General features: G+C 46.8%; 1 protein-coding gene across 1 annotated transcript; it reads left to right on the top strand.

Moving 5' to 3' along the window:
- lmo1 (LIM domain only 1) lies at window positions 1-23,307 on the top strand. Its single transcript, XM_084682428.1, has 4 exons — window positions 1-528; window positions 14,568-14,781; window positions 20,825-20,950; window positions 22,786-23,307. The coding sequence occupies exons 1-4, from the start codon at window positions 507-509 to the stop codon at window positions 22,889-22,891; spliced, it is 468 nt and encodes a 155-aa protein (XP_084538554.1). The 5' UTR covers window positions 1-506; the 3' UTR covers window positions 22,892-23,307.
- The last annotated feature ends 25 nt before the right edge of the window (window positions 23,308-23,332 follow it).

Raw genomic sequence — 23,332 nt, 5'->3', positions numbered from 1 at the left:
TTGGATTTCTTGAATATAGTTACAGTTTCGGAGCAAATGAGAACGGAGAAAGAGAATCTTACATCGAGGAGAGCACTGTCGCCCAGTATTTGATCCGTCCGTGTGTACAGTTACAGATTTAGATTTGACACATTTTCATTCTTTCTTTTTCGCATGGAATTTATGAAGACCAACCAATACTGTTTACGGGTGTTAATTGCAGTCCAGTTCCAGCACAGTCCGATGAGGTCAATTTTGTGTCTAGCTAGAGAAAAGTGAGCGCGGACACCTCTATTCCTCCGATAGAATCGCTAGAATAACATTCACTGTAACATTAATCTTTTGAGGGTTTACGTTAGTAAGGAGGTATAGTTTTTGTCAAGCTATCGCTCAAACCAAGCTTGTGCTACGAAAGGACGATTCCGTTGCTGTTTTCAGCCAGTTCCAGCCTTGCGTACACCGAACGGTGAAGACTGCTGGAGCCGAGAACGGATCGCCCGGAGCCGGACTCCTCGTTCCTCAGGACGATGGTGTTGGACAAGGAAGAGGGTGAGTAACAACCCCGGCAATGGGCATTTCTTCTTGGTGTCACAGAAAACAACGGCTGTTTTTGCGACCGTTATTGAGCATTGTTCATTTACTTTTCATCATCCTTTTGCGTACAACATATCTGTTTCGTTTTTCTAACCCTGTAAGTTGTCATGCTCGTAAATAGAGTCGTCTAGTTAGTATGAAGACTGCTGGATCTGGATCCATTTGCAGCTTCCATTATTGTTTTGTTTTTTCAAACAACTCTAAATTACCTAAGTTTATATCAAAAAGCTTTCTGTCCACGTGTGCTGCATTAACAACAGAGGGACGCTGCCACTGTAAATAGGTCTTCTCGGCTACGCTCCTCTTAACTCTAAGTGCACTTCGCTTCTCTGAAGTTATCGAAGCAGCCTTTGACATCGGCACAGAAAGGGAGATGACAGCGAGTGCTTTTAACTTGATTGAAATTATGGATAACACCGTGCAACACGAAGGCGGTTTCCAGCTCTATATTTGATACGTCTATTTTAAAGTATGTAGGTTAATGGGTGAGGTAATCCAATTAATTTTTATTTTAATCAAATTTTAATTTAGTGAATTATCATATGAGACACGTGACCCATCATAACAAACCCATCAAACTTACAATTTTCAAACTGAAATGTTGTGGATTTCCCACAATATTGGAGTCCTAGGCCATTCAAAGTACTTTTCTATGTGGTGCATGGGGAATGCTGTTTTCTTGACAATAGGGCACTTTCTCACAACCTGTGCTGACCTTAATAGGCTATTCGTGTCATCTCTCAGAGAATGTAGTCATCACACATTTGGTTTTAGCCAAGGGCTTTTTTTTCTGAAGGTAATGGCTTGCATTTGCGACCCATTATTTATGTTTGAAAATGGATATTTCATATCTCTCAGCAGAGCATCCTTTCACTTACCCATCTAAAAACCAATAAAGGGATCGCCGTAGAAACATAAATTGGTCTGTCTAGCTGAATCCATGTTGTGCTAATGTACCCAGATTAACTCAACTGTAAATTGTCTCCTTTGGATGTCTGTCTTGCTAAAAGTTCCCCATATGATTCATGATTCAGATTGCTTTTAACAGCTATTGGCTAAGCAATATGGTAAATGTACAAGGTGATGCAAATGGCATTAGTGGGAAAGGATGCACAGGACCATGTAATGCAGTCAATACTACATTAACTACTGATGCCCAATTACAGAACCAGGGAGAGTGGCTTTTAGGAGCATTAGGACTTGCAGAAAAGCTGAGATCACCTGCTGCTCATTGCCTAAAAGCTTCACCCTTTGCTTGCTGGGGCCGACCAACTGCGCTGGCATTTTGGCAGGGATGTGGAGAGAGCTGTCTGGGGCTAGGCTCTTTCACTCTGTAGTCACGGCTGTTAGCCTGTTAGTGTTCCATTGGCTATAAGCTATCCAAGGCCAGGCTATTTCTGCAGCCCATTTTAACCACAGTGCAATTTAGACCACAGTTGTACATATGGGGTGACATTGTGTGTGCCTATGTATGTATGTGTGTGTGTGTGTGAGTGTTTGACTATGTGTCTGCATGTGTACGCTAGCCTAGTTGACGTGATCGTTCTATGATCTGGGTCCATGAACATATTAGGACATTGATCTCAAGATCAACCGGGTTTTGACTCGCCGGCATGTCTACCCAAATATTCACCATCAGAACAAGCCTGTTTGGCAAACATTTGGCTGCGTCAACACCTGACAAAGTAATCCAAACCACCTTATCTACCTTCACTGACATTTCCAGTCTTTTTTCATGGTCATGTCACCAGAGAGACTGGCTACTGTTGTTATTAAACCCAGGGTTCTGGCATGTAATCCAAACCCCAACCAACAGACCCAGAAGAGAACGTCACACTGTGGAGGGTTTGGAGAGGGCGAGCTCTTCACAAGAGTGGAGTTATAAACCACGTCTGTGACATACTACATACAAAAACATACAAAAACATTGTCTCCAGTTCAGTCTGCAGTTTGAGTGACAGAGGCTCGCTGGAACATGTTGAGCGTAACATTGGAAGTACGTGTGATGTCTCTTGAAGGTCTTAGGAAACCTCTCAACGATCTAGGGAAATAACCAGTTACAAGGGAGCTAATCTTGTTTCCCTCTTTTCTAAACCTCTTTTGAGAAAGTAGGATACAAATCAATTCCCTCTCCTACTATTTTTAAACACTCACAAATTTGACATGAATTTTGTGACCTACAATAACGCTCCGGTCCACATTGAATGTCAGTCACAGAACTTACAAAGTCACGTTGGGCTTGCTAGGATACAATAGTAGTGTATTATTACTCAGTGGTACGTAAGTGTGATGTGGCTCGAGAAAGCTAGGCTGCCCAACCTCTGTGAAATGACCTATTACTGTATACACGTCTCTGGAAGGCTGCGGAAACACATGTCCAAAGAATTCCAGGTGAACATTTTATATCACCCGCTCTAATATAAAGTTTCCAATTGACTTCTAATTTTAGTGCGGGAAAAAAAAGCAATTCAGCCATTTTCTTTCCTTCAAGGTATTAGAAACTCTCTGCTGTAGCAGAAATAATTGGGTCTTCATTGTAGACATGTCTTTGGCTGATCACTCGCACCACTGGGCTTTCTAAGAACCATGGCTGAAGAGGAGAAAACCTTCAATCCTCCGACCTGATGATAAATTTGTGGTTACCTTTGCACTTTAATTTACGACCCTGCGAGCAGCCTGTCCAATGAAATTTGTACATTCATAAAGCATGTGATTGAAAAGCAATGTTTCAAATGAATACAGGCTGGTGATCTGTCGGCTGCTGTAATAAAACTTAGGCTTCAGGCACAGATTTTTATTTTGAAATAATAAGAATTGCTTCATTCTTTACTGGAGTTACCATGGTAATTCTGTCTTGTAGCAATGTTATATTGATTTAGAAAGTGGACAGTAATATTTCTTTTCTGTTATTCGTTTTCTGCGGGTTGATTTCTAATTTCCAGTTGGAGATTACTTTTATACATTCCTTAAGTCTCTTCACTTTTTCCCCAGGAATGTAATTTTCTCTCTTGTATTTGCTATTTTCCGAGCTTATTGGCTTGTTCTTCCTCTAAATTAAACTTGCCAATTTTAAATATAGAAATTACATCTGTGTGTTGTGCCCTCAGCTCCAAACAATATTGCAACTTATTTCAGCGTGTGATTTGTGTGGTCAGCTGTAGTTATTTGAATGTTTATTTTGGCATCTGCTTCATGACACTTGCTCTCTTTTCTGAGGACTGTACCTTCTTTCACCCAGTCTTTCTTCTGAATTTTCAATCAAATAATCACCCATAGACATGTTTAGCTGTTGAATACAACTCAGAAGACAAAAGGTTAAAACATAACTTTTTTAGAAGGTACTTTAAATGGTAATAAACTTCATATGGAGTATAGATTCTAACTGAATTACAGTTGGCGGTCCAGTCTAAGGGTATGTTCTTAAGTCAAATACCGTCCAGTACTTGACTTTAATACATGTGCACACTACAGCTCAGTTCAGTATGCAACCCAACACCTCAACAAAATACCCACATCCAACGCAACGAATTTGATGTCAGTAAATCAATTTGGCCATTTTAAGCAGTGAGTGCTCGATTCCGTCTGATCCGCTATGATCTCGCATGCACACAGTTCCCACCCGACCCAATTTTGTCTCCCATCCCAAACCTCCGGATCGCTATCAGTCCAGAGCGTCTCACATCGGCGAGTGCAGGAGATGTGTATCATTTCCCCATCATCTCCCTGGAACTCAAAGGGACTGAATGGAGACGTGACAGACGTGGAAGCAAGCGCGCCCACCTGCCTCTGGTGCAAATGGCTGCGCCCGCCAGGGTGGCACACAAACTCAATTATGCACTCCTGAAGTGTGAGAGAATCCCTTTATTACAGCCAGCAGCTAGCCGCTCCTCATGCCAGGGAGCTACTCACAACAAGATCTATTTTCCTCCCCTGCATCATGGGAAAGGGACAATGTCGGTGCTTCCATTGTCCTTCGTAATTGATCTAGGCTCTCTCTCACTCTCACCCCATATCCACCTTTGTTTTTATTCAGGTGTCACAATCATACAGTGTCGGCGGGGGGGATGGGAGAGGGAGGGGTGGTGGGGGAGGGAAGGGGGGGGAAAGTGTTTCAAAATGATGTCGGTAAACAGAAAATTCTCTATGCTCCAAGGGCGCTCCACTCCATCACTCTCAACGTTACACGGAAAACCTTTTACAAGATCCTCAGACGGGCTGACACGCTGAGATGAATCGTCATTTTAGACCACCTTTTAAAACCGTCTCGGAGCAACCTTATCTCTCACCTTGAGTCCTGAGACGAATGCCGACACGCTCGGCGTTCAGACGAGGGTAACGCGCTAGTCGTACACACAGTGATGCTCTCTTTGGCTGTGAACTCCCCCAATGACCTGAAATACATACTGGGCCATGCGAGTCTGCGTCCACTGGATCACTCTGGGACTGGGAGATCTCCATCCCTTGGTTGGAGCATGTCTGCTGGTGGTCAGGTGTGACTGTGTATCTTTCAGAGCAGCAGGTACACTATCCGTGGCAGCAGCTACACAGGCAGGAGTAGTGATGGCCCGTCCCTGTGGATTTTCTCCTGGTAATAGTACATTATAGTCTGCTGAAAGACGCCACGGAGGTACACATTGATGATTTTACAGTAGGTGGTTTTTAATTTACTTTCCTATTGGTCCTTAAACCACATGTTATTCCCCTGGCTGGCCTTGTTGAAGCAGGACTCTGGGCCTCTTTTCACTGCAAGGCTGAGTAGCCACAGAAAATGCGGGACTTCTCTTTCATTGGGGTAGGAGCACACACACACACACACAGACACACACACACACAGACACACACACACACAGACACACACACACACACACAGACACACACACACAGACACACACACACATTCTAAGTTGTCACACTCTATCCTATCCTACCAATACTGAAATGCTCACCTTCATTTGGTTGTTTACACAACTTCCTCAGTCTTTCACCTCCCGTTTCTTCAACTGGTTCTCTTGGTCCTAGCACAGTATGTCCATGATGGCAGTCGGACGGCAGCTTTTGTCTAGTCACAGAGACGTGTGGTACTGATTTAACGCTAGCTAGATTGATATTAGCACTTTGATGTATGCTCGTCGCTTATGTCCTTTTGTATTCAATGAGACAACTCTGTTGCTGAAGATGCTCTAAGAACATTCTGGTGGCTCCCAGTGCACTGGGAGTGCTCTGCAGAAATAGGATTTGAAAGGTATTTAGACATACAAAAGGATGCTGCTGTTTGAATGTTGATGAGCCTGTGATCACTGTAATGCATCATTTATGTGGAAATCCGATATTGTAGCATAATTGTACCAGTGTCTGTTTATGCATGCAAGTTTCCATCTTGAAACAAATTGATCTGCCATGATTGCCTGTTACATAACTGGAAGACCTTGCATAATGCTTTCTGAAATAGTCCCTTCATACATGTTTGGCCAGTGTCCTTTAAGTTTGTAAGATGAATGGATGTATGAGGGCGGGGGTGTCGTCTGGGAATGTTGAAGGATAAAATGCAAACATGCAACATCCGAACAGAATAAGAACACATATTTATACTTTACAAATACCGTATATGTTAAGTTTCACTGCTCACAAGTCTTGACTTGGCCAATATTTACAAAAACGATGGTACATATTTTGGCAATCAATAAATCACTCTTGGCAATAACACATCAGGATGCGTGGGGGAGAATGACACAGTATGACCATAGTAAATAGAAATCTGGAGTTCTATTAGATTACATAACAACCCATTTTAACGAGCCCAATTTACAATCAGTTGACCTTTAATAAATCTAATCTTGAATAACTAATTAAGGCTTGTAATTGGGGCTTTATTTGGAAGCTGGGAGATTGGGTTGTGGGTATTGAAGATGTGAATGTAATCGATGCAGACCCTGAATTCACTGCTGCTAGATCCATGTGTAACAGTCGTGCTCAACGCACACTCACCGCTGTGCTCTGCTCTAATTGAAACGGGTAAATAGTGTGGTCGTTAAAAACCACCATGGCCCATCCACACGCACACAAACACACACACACACACACACCACACACGCACACACACATAGAGAAACATACCCTACTCCAACTCAGATTTAAAGACATCAACGTAGAAACGTTTGGTACTTTTTCCTTTTTTTGGCAATCACCCATCTTCAGCCAGGAACTTGTACAGTATCCATTCACTGTAAACACATAGCCACCCCAGTGGGATGAAAGGTCATTTTGACCCAGTCCTCGTGGTTGGTGGCTGAACCATGTTATTGCCTGTCAGAGGCCTCCTCTTCAACCAGGCTCTCTGTGTGACCCTCCATTCAGGGCTCTTGGAGTCAGATGGACAGTGCATCCAACAGGCCCTTATTATTTACCCCATGAAGAGCCAAGTTGGGAGAAAGTGCTTCAATGACGTTGTGGGCCTGTTCGCCAAACAACCATCCCCTGTGGTGAATTTGCATTATTCAACATTAAACTGGGGCCACATGGAGTTCCTCAGTGTGCCGGTTCTTTTTTCCCTCCATTTTCAGCCCACCGAGGTTCCTGAATGGCACACCTGTCTGCTGGCATATCCTTTGAAATAATAAGTGTGCTGTAATTGCATGGGAGTGGGCATTTCACACATCACTTCCTAACCTTAGGAGTGACACAAACTTTAGAGGGCTACATTTATGCCTCCCTTGAATTCATTTTTAATGTGGTCTAAAAAGTGTTTGGGCATTATTCGGTGCCTGATGCCGTAAAGAAGTCGTGACAGTCCTAATGGTTACATTTGGCCAGGAATCATGAAGTGGCAGATACGATTGTCCCCTTTATCAAACTGTGAAAAGATCTAGTTTGAGAATAGATGGATTTATCCCCTTATTCAAATGCTAATGCAATCCATGGCAAGAAAATGAATTGAATTCACACATATGAAGATACACTTCAGCCCGGGGAAAAACTGCCAGCCAGACTGGGAGAGAGTCACCGTGATGGAAGTGTGGTCGAGGAGGCAGCCTGAGAGGGCTCTGCCCTTGGAGGGCTTAGCCCAACTCAAACCCCAGGCTCTCTCTCACTGTAACAGGCCCAATAGAAAGCATAGTTGGTTGGTAGGATGTAAGGTCAAACACCTCCTCCTCTTTTCTCTCCATCCAGCCTCAGCCCACTTTCTTCACTTTCTTCCAACGTTCCCTGTGGTCTAAATGGTGGTAGTCCTGCATAAGAGGGTTGAGGAGCGAAAGGCATTTATTTCTTTCTATGTCTCTGTCCGCCCTCTCTCTCTCTCTCTCTCTCTCTCTCTCTCTCTCTCTCTCTCTCTCTCTCTCTCTCTCTCTCTCTCTCTCTCTCTCTCTCTCCCTCCTTCTCTGTTGAGCTAGGACTGTCAACAGTTCACCTTCCAGAGCTGTCTCACCATGCTAGCGAGCAACCAAGTGTTGGAACAAGTTGCTTTCTGTAATAACTGGAATCCCTGCCAGTTTTCCCGTCTCAAAATAAGCAGTAATGAATTTAATTAGAAAGCTGTTGCATATCTCTGTGATACATTTCTTTTAATTAACCCCATGTGAATAAATTAAAAATAATAGGGGCTGAAAAGTGCGGAAAAAAAACGTAATGAAGTTATCCGTTAATTGGGATGGCGTCTGCAGCCAAACCGCAGTGAGTAAGGGGCAGCAGGAGCTAACAATGTCTGCTGTAAGCCTCCGTGCCTCCACAGAAAGAGGGCCCAGGGCCCTGACTCCTTCTCGCTGACTTCAAGTCTAAGAAATGCTTGTCTGACGTGATGGAAATGACCAGCGGCCTGGAGAAAAGGCGGTCCTGTTCCTGGCTGCTCTGCTGAGACTCCCCACGCCGCGCTTGAAGCCGGGCCAGTGTTATTGCAGCCCTAATGCGGCTACCTCATTTGGAGCGGATCAGGAGTAATTATGGTGGGGGAAAGTGGCTGCCGACCGCGGGGGTCAGGACACTTGTAACATGTGAAAAGAGCAATTATTCCAGGAGACAAAACCCTCCCTTATCCGGGGCTGTGCTAGGGTCAATGCTTGGGACGACGTGGCTCCGTTTCACCGGGCCTTATTAGCCGCAGCAAGCTGCAAAGTTTGTGAGAGTGCATCTCGTTAATGAACAGTCCCCTCCTTGTTGTCAGCACACTAGCCCATGCCTTGTCTCCTTTTCTCCTCTCCTCTCTGCTCTCTCTCTTTCTCTCTTTATTTGCTTACTCTTACTCCTTTTTCTCTCTCTTTTATTTCTCTGGCTTACTTTCTCTCTCTCTCTGCCTCTCTCTCCCTCTTCCTCACCCGCTCCCTCTCTCTCTTCTTTGCCTATCGCCCTCCCTCTCTCCGTCCCTCTCTCTCTCTCTCCCTCCCTCCTCTCTCTCTCTCTCTCTCTCTCTCTCTCTCTCTCTCTCTCTCTCTCTCTCTCTCTCTCTCCCTCCCTCTCTCTCTCTCTCTCTCTCTCTCTTCTTTTCCTATCGCCCTCCCTACCTCCCTCCCTCTCTCCCTCTCTCTCTCTCTCTCTCTCTCTCTCTCTCTCTCTCTCTCTCTCTCTCTCTCTTTGGCACTTTCCCCCCACTTTCCACGGGTGCTAATTATGTCATAATGCTAGCATGCAGGCCCAACAAGCACTTCGCTCACAGACCTCGGCGTTCGTACACATCCTTCTGGAAAGGTGTCTGACTACACCGGAGCGCACAGAGAGAGAGAGAAGCGATCACACCCAGAACCACACAACCACCACTACCACGGCTAATAGAAACGAATGATCACAGACTGGGACTGGGAGCCACTACTGTGTGATGTGTGTGTCTGAGTGTGTGTGTGGTGCGTTTGCTCTCTCAATGCATCGCTCCAACTGCGGGGGGAAATATGATTCACACTCGGTGAATCACGGCTGTCTTGACGACGCTTATCATTCTGAATACAGTCATTTGTCGGCTTTCAGCTGGCGTAGTTCATCTGATATTATTACCAGATGTCTTGTGTTTTGTCTTGGCAATAGAGGAGAATCTGTGTCTACAGGCTCAATTACAGTAATGATGTGAGCTGATTGAAGGGGGCTGATTCATGCAGACAAAGGCAGGACATCTGCCTGGGATCTGTATTAACCTCACTAAGGGAGGATCCTCAAGCAGGGATTCGTTCTATATGGGATTACCATGGCCACCGCGTTTACACAGGGGGCCGGAGACGCAAACACATGGGTTCACAGCTCCCAGAAAGGGAGTATTTACAGAAAGTTCCCAAACACAAAACGACCTCCGACGCAGATGCTACGACGGCCACACCCGTCTAGATAAAGTCACGTGAAGGTTGCTTTTGTCCCCCAGATATCTTACTTAGAATCCGAAGTGATGTAAGATATTTTTACGCTCCACAAATACAGTTTCGGTCCTGAAATTCCGTGCAAGAGAGCAGGATCCATGCAGACAGAGTGGATCCACTGGAGGTGGCTACATCACGTGTTGGTCTACAGGGATCAGTCCATAGGAACAGACTGGTGAGTCTGACGTCTGGGAGTGTTGGACGAGAGGATAATGATACATAGTCATTGTTTCAGTCGACTGCAGTTGTTTGTAATGTAGCATGTAATTTCTCCCAGCGTCCTGCTCAGCATCTGTCATGGCAGTGCTTACCACTCTCTTATTTACTGCAGTGGAGGGTAATAATTATGCAGGCCCCAGAGACGAGGCTAACTCACTCAGCCCTGCCTCCCCTCCTCCCCCATTCCCACAGCCTCCCTCTTTCCCTCCCCTGCCTAACTATCGCCTCCCCCCACCTCTCTGGGATCCCTCCTTTACCCAAATCTCCTCGCTCTCTCTCCTCCCTTGACCTCATCGTCCCCTTTCCCCCCCTGCTCCTCCTCCTTCCCTCCTCCGTCTCTCCACCGGCCCTCAGCCCAGACAGCTGAGCGACGCTCATCGAGCCTCTCTCCCCCTCGGACTCCCAGGGAGGCTGCGTCACATCAAGGTGTCAATCCACCTCGTTGATCAAATGTGTTTAATTTCAGAGAGTGACCCCCCTGCCTGCCGGCGCTGTTACTGTACGCAGCACATTCCCGTCACGCCGGCGCCTCATTTGAGAGATTAGCGTGCGCCAACACGTAGGGTACGACGAGAGGAAAGGGGGATCGGAGGGCGCGTCATCCCCTCTTTCTCGACGTCGCTCCTTGTCTAATCTGAGGAAACGGAGGCCTCGCCATGCAGATGTGATAATTGTATTTCAAACGTTTCTTCGAGTGCCGCAAACGGCTTATTTTCACTTTAGAACCTTAAACACATCAAAAGGGTTTGCAGATTGATTTGAGGTTTAGATAGCTGTGAAAACTGAACTTGAAATGGGCTTACATAGAAATTGGATGCTATCTCTGTAATGGGAAAGTACATGGTCTGACAGTTTCCATGGAGAGAAAAAAATAACGTCACTGTACATATTCTTAAGAGATAAGGTCTTTATAGAAAGAGATAAGGTCTTTAAAAAGTAGAAGGCTAGAGAGAGAGAGAGAGAGAGAGAGAGAGAGAGAGATAGATGACAGGCCCTTACACCCAGTATTAATGGCAAATTCAATTTCTTCTCATGGAGGATGTTTGGCAAGGCAAGTGGCCGCATCTCGTTGGCGTATGAATCATCGTGTGGCAAAGTATTCCTTTTGTGACACTGAATGACAGAGGAAGGTCAGCAGCACTTGTATCTGTTAAATGGATTGGATTAAGTGGAGGCTTCCTTTTGATAATGTAACTTTTCGTCTCTGCTCTGGGGGTTTGCATGGTACAACAACTGAGACAGTAAGAAAACTAAATCCAAAACAGAAAGTAAATGGCTTAGGGACAACATGGCAATCAACATGCCATTTATTTCAGATTTCCATGACTTCACTGACCTTATTTGTTGTTTGGGTTTCAGGACATCAAGCCTGTAGTTGTTCATTAAGATGGATCTGAAACAGAAAGATCCTGCCAGCTGTACACCAGGTACTTGCTAGACGTTTGGCTATGTGTATGTTCAGCCAGCTCTCCACAACCCAGAGAGGACATACTGTATGCAGACATGGCAGCTCCACAGAGGAGAGGAGGAGTTTCCTATCTAGGCTAGGGAGGGGAGCGTCGTCAACTTGAAGGTGAACACGTCCTAACACTCTGAGAAAGTCAAAGGAGACTCAGACAGCAGATGAGCTGGCTCCGTCATGCAGGAGTTAAGCTCCCTCTCTTTGGCAAACTTGATTTAAAACACACGCGTTATGTTCACGGCATGGGTGGGTGCTGTGTGGTGGGTGGTGGTCTAAACCAATTATTAGTGGTTCTCAGGAGGTGGGGGAGAACGACCTTTGTGTATAATTAGTTCTCTTATTTAAAGCAAAGAGTTTGAGTAGAATAACTAATTAGCTGTCATAAAAAGCAAATTAACGATTTTTGTGTGATCCCTCAGGGAATTTTGAGGAACCCGATTTCCTTGCTTTGCGCATGCTCGGCCGCCGACACACACACACACACGCATGCACACGCACGCCTACCCCCCCCCACACACACACACACACACACACACGAACAGGCGCTCTCTCCTCATTAAGACTGTTTTTAGTTCTGTGGAAGGCTGACAGGCGAAGCTCTGTTGGCATACCTGCAGAGAGCTCCTCTAACAAGCCATGAGATGCAGGTAAAGAAGAGCGCCCTCAGCTAGTGTGGCTTCAATTTGAAGCTTTTTAGCTTCATTTACACTGAACATTGGTATTTATAGCAGGTTTTGTGATCCTAATGCGCCAGCTTCAAGGGGCCTGCTTTAGGGAGGGAGGAGGAGAGGGGGCAGGAGGGGAGACAGAACACTAATTGATGGCTCCCATCACCAGCGCTGGACCAATTAGCCTTCCCCTTTCCACTTCTGATAAAGAAATGGGGATGGCTGAGCACCACCAGAGCTCATGCTCACGCACAAACCAAAGTCATAAATTTGACTAACAAGCTCTCTCGTTCCCTCTCCTCCGTTTTCAAATGGGACATGCTAATTATATTACATCCACGGTATTATTGATGTGTGGATGGTCAGACATCCACGAACAAATCTGGATTCAATAAGGTCTTCTTGTGGGTGTGTGTGTGTGTTTGTGTGTGTGCGCACGCGTGCGTGGGCGCGTGCGCGCGTGACAGGGAAAGAAAGAAAAGGAGACAGGAAAATGTGCTTTGATATTCGAAAGAACAAAGTGCTTTGTGAGAAAGTGCTATGAGTTTTTTTTTTTTTTTTTTTTGGGGGGGGGGGTGAAAGAGAAAAAGACACACTTGGAGGAGAAAAAGAGAATTGGAGGGTGAGACACTACCTTGCTACCGGCAGAGGGGCTGTTTATCATGGGTAAAACCACAGCCGTTACAACCGCACAGCCCTTCCCAGCTGCACACAGACACAGACATCACAACATACTCAGTGGAAACTACAGTGGCCATTATCAGATACAGTACATTAAAAGGTTCCATTGTGCCATTTCATTCCTCTGTCAGCCAATCAAATCAATAGACATTAGAAATATGATGTTCCGACAACATGAGCAGATCAGAGTTAGACGAAAGCTCATTTTAGGAACAGAAACGTTAGAATGATACGAGACAGTGAATAAGAACAGCTATGAGGTCCTATTAGTCTGGAACATATCATGTCCTTAAACGGTCCACTGTTGTGGCTCTATAATCATCCCCACACACACACACGCGCACAAACCACTGTCCAAACCTCCCCCCCCCCCCCCGTCAAGCAGCCTGCGTCCGCTTTTGGACAGAAATGTGTTTTGAAAGCAGAGTGGCGAACGACGTCCGCCATGTGTTCTATTAGCCGGATCAATAGCCCAGTGTGGGAGAGAGTGTCTTAAGAGCTGTTGTCCTGTGCTTTCAGCTGTGGCAGACCTGTTAGTGCTGCAGAGGGGAGCTGCTCACCCGGCCTCCCTGTACCAGCCGTGGCCTGAGGGGGGCTTTTAGTCCAAACACAAATGTCAACCGCACATAGACTATTAGTGTTTAGTGCAGTTATTAAATGGACTTTATTTGTCCTTTAGGAGGCTAAAAGGCGCACTTAAAGGGGACCTGCGTGACAGCGGGGCAATTTGCGGGTTTGGTTACTCAGGCTCGCTCGTTGCAGACACATGAGTACAGATAAGTGTAAAAGGAGGAAAGGCTATAATGCGGCGGGCGTATGGTGTGTGTGTGTGTGTGTTTGTGTGTGTGTGTGGACGAGGAAGAGAGAAAGTGTGTTAACGTGTTAGAGGCAGGAGAGAGAGAGAGTTTGAGGGAAAGAGAGAGGGGAAAGAGAGGGGAGAGAGAGGGAGGGAAAGAGAGGGAGGGAGGGAGAGAGGGAAAGAGAGAGAGGGATGGAGAGAGAAAGAGAGGGGGAGGGAGGGAGAGAAAGTGTACACTGAGAGGCACTTAGGCCATAACATATCTCACTGGGGTCTGGTAGCAGAGTTCTTGTGGTCAGAGGCTTTTAAAAACTTTCATGTTAATCTATACCAAACAAAGCCCATGAGAAGCTTTTACAGCTGTGGACAGTTGAGTGAAATGAGCTTTGATGAAATGCTAGGTGACTAACGTAGTCTACAACAGGCCGTAAATACCTTGGTAAGCAAAATTAAGCCTCTCTGCATATTGAATCACTCCCAAACACACACAGGCTTCCACACACACACACACACACACACCAACACACACGGATGCGTACGCTCTCGTCCATGCGTCTCGCATAGTATCGCATGTTTTGTGTACCATGTAATATAACATGTGTTCGTACAGGCGCGGTGTGCGAGGTGAGTCTAGTCCAATGTGACCTGTGTGCCTATCTGCACGGAAGAGTGTTCCCAGTAATGCATAAGAATCAGGGCTCCGGAGCTTTCCGAGCCCTTGCACGGCTCTGACGCCTCCAGGAGAGCGGGCTCCTTATCAAAAAGCCAACATGAAAAGTCACTCGTGTTCCTGGGCAGTAAATCACGTTGGGCTGTTTGTCTCCTTATCACTACAGGTGTGCCCATGCTCTCCGTCCAGCCCAAAGGGAAACAGAAGGGGTGTGCCGGCTGCAATCGCAAGATTAAAGACCGCTACCTGCTCAAGGCCCTGGACAAATACTGGCACGAGGACTGTCTCAAATGTGCCTGCTGCGACTGTCGCCTGGGAGAGGTGGGATCCACCTTGTACACGAAAGCCAACCTCATCCTCTGTCGCAGAGACTACCTGAGGTAAGAGACACACACACACACACACATACACTGAGCTGAAAGGCTATGAAACCCAGGGCTGTGTAACAGTACCACGGTCTGGAGCGCCACCAGTATGAACGTTTGGCCTTCCATTTCCCCCCCCTCCATCCCTCCCAGCACACACACACACCAACACTTGTGCTTTACAATGCTCTATCTTGGGGGCTTTTAGGAGCCATTTTCTCCCAGGCAGTTTTGGTGGATCAAGCGCCTGTTTGCTCCTCATAACAGGATATCGATGGCGATGAGATGCATGTCAATTAAGCCTGAATCCCATAGTGTCCACATGCTTGACGGGCTGTGTCCCTGAGCGTCAGAGAGGCAGACAACAGAAAGTTTGTCATTCGATCTGATGTTGATTTTAGCTCCTCTACTTCTCCTCGTTCTCATGATCATGGCTGTCACCCCTGGCAGTGCATGCTGGGTGTCAGTAACCATAGCGCTGGAGGGAGGGCAACATGGAAGACTGTGTCGAGTCAACTCCAGTGTCTGTGGCTCTGCCCCCCCCCTTTCCCCCGCCCCCCCACACACACACTACCTCCCCTGCCATCTGCTTGCTAAATTAAACATGAACATTTCCTGGGTGTTAAGTCACATTCCCTGGGGCTTCCCCAATGAGATCCCGCCATTTATCCCAGAGAAAGTCCCCCAGGGGCCAGCTTAGAGGCAATGCTGCCTGCCCTGCCTCTCTCCTCCCTCCTCCACCTCTCCACCCCTCTTCTTCTCGCTCCTTCGCAACCGCGCCGCCACCCCCCCAAATCCCTTCCTCTCCTTCGCTTGCCGTCATCACCCTCTCCACATCATTCCCATACCTCTCCCCCTTCTTGCCTATCTCCCCACTCCCACCCATACCTTATCCCCCCACCTCATTCCTCCCCCACCCCCCCACCCCCCCACCCCCCCCGAACACTCTCCTTCATTCTCTCCTCCCCTGGCCTCTCCCTGCCAGCAGGCAGTGGCCCACCAGAGAGGGGCTTAGGGGCTGGGGTGTTGAGAGGAGCCATTACCATCCATCAGCTCCCAGCCACAGTTAATGCTGTTAAGATGCAGTAAGAGAGAGCTTCTCTAAGACCCACCGCTGCTGGCCCCGGAAGGGGCAGATGGTGCAGATGAGGTCATAATAAACCGACCGAATGACGAGGAAAAAGGCTGAATTCTGAGAGGCCAGAATGGGCTTCTGACATGGTCAAATATGAACACCTGAAAGAGGCACTTCTCGCCTGATGGATCTCTTTGCCCATTAGGAAGTCGACGGTCTCACCACAAGTTGATGATTGCGATGTGTTCCTATGGTGTTGGCTGTAAGGGGCTCGCTGGGCTGACAGCTATGATGAGAGCCTGCTCAAAGAAGGGCCAGGGAGGCAAGGGAGGACAGACGGGGAAGAGGGTGAGGACGAGGGCTTAGAGGGAGAGAGAGATGAGAGAGTGGAAAAGTAGGGGATGAGATCAGACGAGAATGAGAAAGGGGCGACTGTCGGGTGAAATGAAGAGAGTAGGTAGTAAGTAGGCCTATAGGAACGTGAGAAGGAAAGCAAGAGAAAGGGGGTAAGAAAACCAGAGAGAGAGAGATAGTGAGAGAGAGAGAGAGAGAGAGAGAGAGAGAGAGAGAGAGAGAGAGAGAGAGAGAGAGAGAGAGAGAGAGAGAGAGAGAGAGAGAGAGAGAGATGGCCCTTCTATGTTCCTGCCCCAGCTCTGGAGCTCTAATGAAATCCTGCCCACTCATCTGCACTTCACTCTGAGACAAATGCATGCCACTTAATGGCTGGAGATGCTTCAGATGAATTCTATTACGGATCAAATTAAAAACTTTCCCCTCATGCTGTGAGAAGAGTCCCTGGGTTTCCAAAGTAGGTGACGCACCTTCTGCCACGCCCCCCCCCCCCCCCTCAGTGGCCCCCAGCCCCCCTGCCATGTCAACCAAGATGAATACTGCTCCTCACCTGCAGTGATGTAGTCGAATCCCAACTCCGAATTAGCCTCCTGCACAGAGCTGCAGTTCATTAAAGACAGGCGGGCGGATTAAACACACTTCCTTCATTTCCCTGGGTTTGGAGCCCTGCCACGCACACATTCATTATGATAGGAGCCCCGTCTGTGTTCGTCCTTCAGGAGCCCCGGCAAGCACCCCCCCTCTCCCCCACACACCCCCCACAGCACCCTGAGCTCCTTCTGCTCCCCCTCCCCTCCTCCCCTCCTGTTCCTCCACCGTCCCCTGACCCCCCCCACCACCACCACCACCCCCCTTAGAAGTTTGTGGATCCACTTGACATTCAGTTCCCTCCGCTGGAGACGGCTCGGTCTGCTTTTTATTAGCAGTTTTGCCACACTCCTCCATTATCAAGGAGAACAATGGATTAATTAGCCCTTTCATTTTAGTCTGGGGCCGGGGATCCGCTGACCTCGCCAAAGAAGGTTGACAAGCCAGTCATGCTTCCCAAGGCCTGGTCCCAGAGCCTGAAATCGCTTCATCTTCTAACTGTTGAATAGATTAGGGGGAGGGGGGGCATATCAGTCATCTACTTATCAAAGTAAAGTGCTTTTAATTGAAATCTGAAAGGAAACACTGCCAGCTAATAGACATTGTGACTTTTCCAGGAGTGTAATTGTTCGGAAATGGGAGTAATACCAGACACTCAACATGCTGTTTGGGGGTAATTACGTTTTTTTCGATCTTGGTCCCTTCTACTAAGATGAAACTGCTGTAATGTAAAACAGCTTTTGTTTTTCTCTGTTCCCAGCTGTCCAACTCTCTGGCAGCATTTTAAAATCTATAAAGGAAGCGTTATACCTTGAAAAGCACTGCTGAGCAAGGTCAGAGTCTGCCGTGAATACATTACCTCAGCAGCTCTGCCCTCTGTGAAAAACATTCATGGAGAGTTAAAACTCGCAAAGTTTGAGAGCAGCTTGGAGACATGAAGAGAACCCAAGACCAATCAGAAGCAAGCTGAAGAGACAGGCAGGCAGATGATGTAGGTGTTATCCGGGTTTGAAGTCAGTGCAGACGTACGTTCAAACAGCTAAAGGCACACCTGTCTCTGAAGATCCACACTAATCACACAATAACAGAAGGAGCAGCACCAGCAATAAAAGGCATTTCAAATTTGTTTCCAAACAGCCCACATTATTTGGAAAAGATTTGGAAGAATTTGATGTTTGGTACATTTCTTGTTTGAGCTATACCTGTTAATCCTAGCGCTTTCTACAGCTTTGCATTGTTAAAGATGAATACAAATACCCTACTTCAGCAAACAATTGCTAGAGCAAAATGTTTGGCAAGTTCAGCTTTCAAACAAGGAAAATCCAATACATACCAAACATAATAGTCCATTTCCATTCCCAACCATAGGAATGTCTTGTATTGGAGATCATGTGACAGGTCACATGACAGCAGGTTGACAGAGGGGAAGCCATGAAACCTGACAGTCCTTCAACACTCCCACTGGAAAGTCAGCCTCTAAATGGCATTGCCTTGGTAATGGCTGCTTTTGCTTTATCTTACATTATACAGCTTGGAAATCCATGCCATTGTGTCTCACAGTTTGTGGGTGACCTTCCAAATGAGTATTTGTAACCCTGTAATCCACTTAAATTAACCACCGAAGCCTCTATTTTAAGCTGGACCCTTTCTGTGCCTCAAACCCTGCCACAAAACTGATGACTGCTTAACAAAGCATGATTGTCTGGAGTGTCTGGTTAGGAGTACTGAGGTATGCCCTCACATTTTCATACTCGATTTGGAGAGAAATAGTGGGGGGGGAAATGGTTTTCGGTTTTTCTCTCTCTCTTCTGAGGATATTGATTTATTTAATCCAAATGACCAGGGAAATTGAACTGCACGAGTCACTGCACCTTCACAATTTCAGGCATGTGTCATTACAACATGTGGGAAGTCAGCATTCAAAAAAGAGTCTAATATTTGTAATTAGAAAAGTGTAAGGATTTCTGAATGACCAACCATCTCTGACATTGAGACGACGAGAATCAACGATTGACGTCACAGGCTCAAATCTACAGGCAGAAAAGGATGGAGGGCATAGATGGTGATGGCCATCAAGTCCCCTGCAATATGTCACCACTGCTGGACATACAGTGCTGCAAGCTGGGAGGGCCACATTGCTATGAGAGAGACCCATGGCCTCCAAGATGACTCTCCAGTACCCTCACACCTCTCTCCTGAGACCTGCAACACCTTGCATGAAGCTGGATACTGCCCTGCCAGGATCAGATAGGCATGGCAAATATCACACACACACACACACAAACACACACACACACACAAACACACACACAAACACACACACCACTCACACATGCACACACATGTACAGTCGACAACCACATTCACAGAAATGCACACTTATTCTCTCTCACACACACACACACACAAACACACACACACACCACTCACACACGCACACACACACAGCAGAATAAATTGAGACTGCAACATTTCTCCGGTCATTAAGTTATGAGGCCAAGAGGGTTCAGATGGACATGCTGCTTTGTCTCATGAAAATGACTCTGGAAGTTTGGGATGACAGAAGATGAAATAGACTCAACTGAGCACTCAGGACTGCTGGTCAAAAGTTAGGCTGAACATTCTTCCCAGCTTCACAACACCCTCTTCAGAAGGCCTCTCTGAAAAGGGGAACTGGTCTGTGTGTTACCCACACATACAATGCAGTAGATTGTCTTCATAGAAATAGGCCTACAATTTACTGGAACACCTATCCCCTCTAATAATGCCTCTGTTCAACACAACAATGCATCTAAAAGTAAATAGCCATTCCCCTATCCCATCTCCCTGCCTCTCTCTCCCTGCCACTCTCTCCCTGCCTCACGCTCCCTGCCTCTCTCTCCCTGCCTCTCTCTCCCTGCCTCTCGCTCCCTGCCTCTCTCTCTGCCTTTCTCTTTCTCTCCTTCTGTAATACACCACTCCTCTGGGCCTGTGCTCTAATTAGAAGCAGGGTCTGCTGGATAGATGTTTTCTGTGACAAGAGGAGAGCAACCGAGAGAGACTAATGTGAACAAGGGGATACCAACTTTGTGACTTTTTTCTGTGTCTGAGCCTCCACAACTTTTGGAAAGTGTTTAACTTACTGTCAGAGTGGAGATCTGCCGTCTGTCGCCTTATCCCCTCTCGCAAAGCTGTGGAACTGGCCCCTCTCCCCATGCAGAATGTATAAGTCTATCTGTGTGTCTGAATCTCCAAATTAAACATTGGGGCAGGCAGTTGGAAAATGAAAATGTAAATCTGACCCGGGGCAAACGGGTGAGTTCCCTTTGCTTTGAGCAGAATCAGAGATCTCCAGTCCACCAGTGGCCCTTGCTCTGTTTGTGACCTTGATGGTTTAGCTCCATTGTAATAAGCTTAAACAAACACCAGTGAAATTTGAGTTGTGTGTCTGTTCCCCGCCCTGCCGAACATCTACCTACCTCTTCAAGGTTATGTCTCCCTGGCTTGCTTGTCATCCTCTCTGGAGCTCTCTCGATGAGAGATTGAGAGAGAGAGAGCAAGAGAGAGAGAGAGAGAGGGGGGGGGAGAAGGCAGAGGGATAGAGCCTGTATTCTTACAACGGGAATCTTTTGAACTTTTGACTACATTATAGAATTTAGCCTCTTGTGTAAAATCCAGCTGGCTTTGGTTGGAGCAAGTCTCATTAGGTACTTGGGTTTAAAAAGAAGAAAACTTTCAACAGTTCAATTGGTTGCCTCAGCCCTGTTTTCATTGCTTTCGCAACGTGCTGGAAGAAACTCTTTGAAGAAGGGGATTAGAACCATGTGATCATTTTAATTAGATCATTAGCCAAGAATTAACATCTAGGTTTGTAACCCTCATTAACAAAAATACCAAGTGTGTGCCAAGATAGGTTTGTGTATTACATTCAATGTATTCCGATTTGGCCCTGTTTTTCGGATTCTCTCTGCAATTCTTTCTGTCTTGACTTTTTGTTAGCTGTGCCGTTGCATTGATACTGCAGAAGGTGGGTTAATCTCTGCCTGTGTTCTCTCTCTGTTCCAGGCTCTTCGGTACTACAGGGAACTGCGCTGCCTGCAGTAAACTGATCCCAGCCTTTGAAATGGTGATGAGAGCCAGAGATAATGTTTACCATTTGGACTGTTTTGCCTGTCAGCTTTGTAACCAGAGGTAAGGAAAGAGAGATCACAACTGTGCTGTGAGATTGCCTTTTTCAAATCCGTTACGTTCTACTGAGATGGCCATTAGCTCAAGCAGTAGCTGCCCAACAATCTGGCTCTCGACGCAGCAGATCAGCAGGAGTTCAGTCTCTGAGACTTGAGTCGGTGCAAATCCTGATTTGGTCTGCCTTCCCCATTCCGTAAAGCACTCCAACGCTCTGCATTGCATTAGCAGTTCTCCGTTAATTATTCTGTATTGTGACCCCGACGGTAGTTTGTCCTTGTTTGTGTTTGTGACTAGAACAGGGATTATAAGATTGAGGGGAACAATATGATCTCATGCATTGAAGTGATGGAGCAGCCAGGCCAGCACCAAGCCTGATCACATCCACCAGGTTGTGGACTGGAAAAGGGCACAGCAAGAATAAGCCCCACTACAGGCACTAGAAAGGCCGTGGTTCAGGGTGGTGGAGTAGAATTTTAGGAATCTATACTCTATAGACGACAAGTCACTAGAATTGAGTTTCACACTGGAGTAGACTTGACCCTCCGCCACTTTAAGACTCTTTGATGGTCACTGTGTTTTACAACATAAACAATATGTCAAAGAGTACACCTATCTGTCTTCACGCTTGAAATCGATAGTACTGCAGACGTCCAAAGAGAACGACTTGTGAATTTAAGATAGTCCACCGTTCACTACAATATCCATAAACTGCGGCACCTCTTCATATCGTTTCACCACAACAGAACAGCGTATCGCTGACTTGTGACCAAAGTAGGCCTCTTCCTAGAAAGCCCTCCTTGTTTACCCTCAAAATATACCAGAACATTCGGACTGAACATTCGAAAACATTCCATCAGCTTTCAGACAACCCCTCTCCCCGCTGTAGCGGACAGAGGTGTTGTGACCCTCTTCCATGTGTACAGCACATGCCCATTAACTCTCCGCAGGGAGGGGTCAGTAACCATGGTGGGCACCTGCCGTATGGGAATGCTGGCGGCCGCCTCTCTGCTCTGAGGTGGCAGACGCAGGGCCAGGTTCGCCTGGCCCGGAGGCGGTGCACTCGTGCCCTCTCTCTGCCAGCCTGGCACACTGGCCCAGCCTAGATTGGTGGAGGCAGCCGTCAGTGCCAACAGGCCAGCTCTTATCTTCAGTCGCATGGAGCCTGCAGGGCGCTAGTTCATCTGTGTTACACACAAGCACTGCCATGTAAAAGCACATCACTGGGCCTGCCTGGGACGTGTTTGTGTGTGAGCTTGTTTTTTTTTTCCTTTCTTCCGTCAATTTGACTCTGAGTTTAGAGGGAAAACATTCTGGAGCGTTGGCACCAGACGGGCGCATGGAAAGCTCGCCCTGTGGCAGGGTTTCCTTGGAAACCGGTGTGACGATGCCTTTTTTGCCAGGCCTGGGAGGGCCGGCTGTGTGTTCATTGGGAGCCAGTCTTCTTGTCCACACGCTTTGAAACGATAGGGCTTTTATTGGCTTTTATGGGAAGCCACACCTTTATGGTGACCATCAGAAAGGGCTTTGAAACCCAATACAAGGAACAATGGCATTTGCGCCGGGCACAAACGTCAGAGCCAGACGTGTGCGATCAAAGCTGGCAGTGCAGCAACGCCAAGCAGCTTTACTGGCTGATCTCAATCGCCACGTTCTCTCTCCCCGAGCAATTTCGCCATTATCAGCCCAGTCAACTCAAATAACTCTGTCATGTTGTCAGCTGTAATCCCCTTTGTCTGTTTATTAATGGCAGTGCCTGTTGTGTGTGTGTGTGTGTGTGTGTGTGTGTGCGTGTGTGTGTGTGTGCGCGCGCGCGCGTGGGTGCGTTTGTTCCCTGGCAGGTTTTGCGTGGGGGACAAGTTTTTCCTAAAGAACAACATGATTCTGTGTCAGATGGACTATGAGGAGGGCCAGCTGAATGGGAGCTTTGAGACGCAGGTTCAATAGCTGGGCTCTGGTGGCAGCAAGCCTCAGCCCTGCACTTACACACGCGATGGATGTTCGGCTGCACTTGGATAGAGAGGAGCGTCTGTCTGCTTGCCTGCAATACTTTTTAAAAACCCCCTTTATCAGTCCCTAAGGACTCTATTGTAAATGTACTACTTTTTGCCCCTCCCCCACCCCAACACTGAGCAGTTACAAGTTTTGATGTACAGTTGTGCCTGCTTAGCTGAGCACTGTATTGCTTGTATGTTTTTGTGATGTTTGTTTTGGGTTTGTTTTTAATTTCTTTTCCCCTTTCGGGAATGGTTCCTTGGAGGGTCTGTACAGTCTGTTTTCTCTGTATATATAAACTGGAACATTTATTTTATGAAATGTAATGCAATTTTATTACTAGTGTGAATTAAAGATTCCTAAATGTTCATAGTGAGTTTTTTTTGTTTGTTC

Source organism: Hypomesus nipponensis, chromosome 19 (genome assembly GCF_054491055.1).
Source record: "Hypomesus nipponensis isolate SF chromosome 19, ASM5449105v1, whole genome shotgun sequence".
Lineage (NCBI taxonomy): Eukaryota > Metazoa > Chordata > Actinopteri > Osmeriformes > Osmeridae > Hypomesus > Hypomesus nipponensis.
Note: the sequence above shows the minus strand (reverse complement) of the source record. Positions and strands in the feature narration are given on the sequence as shown.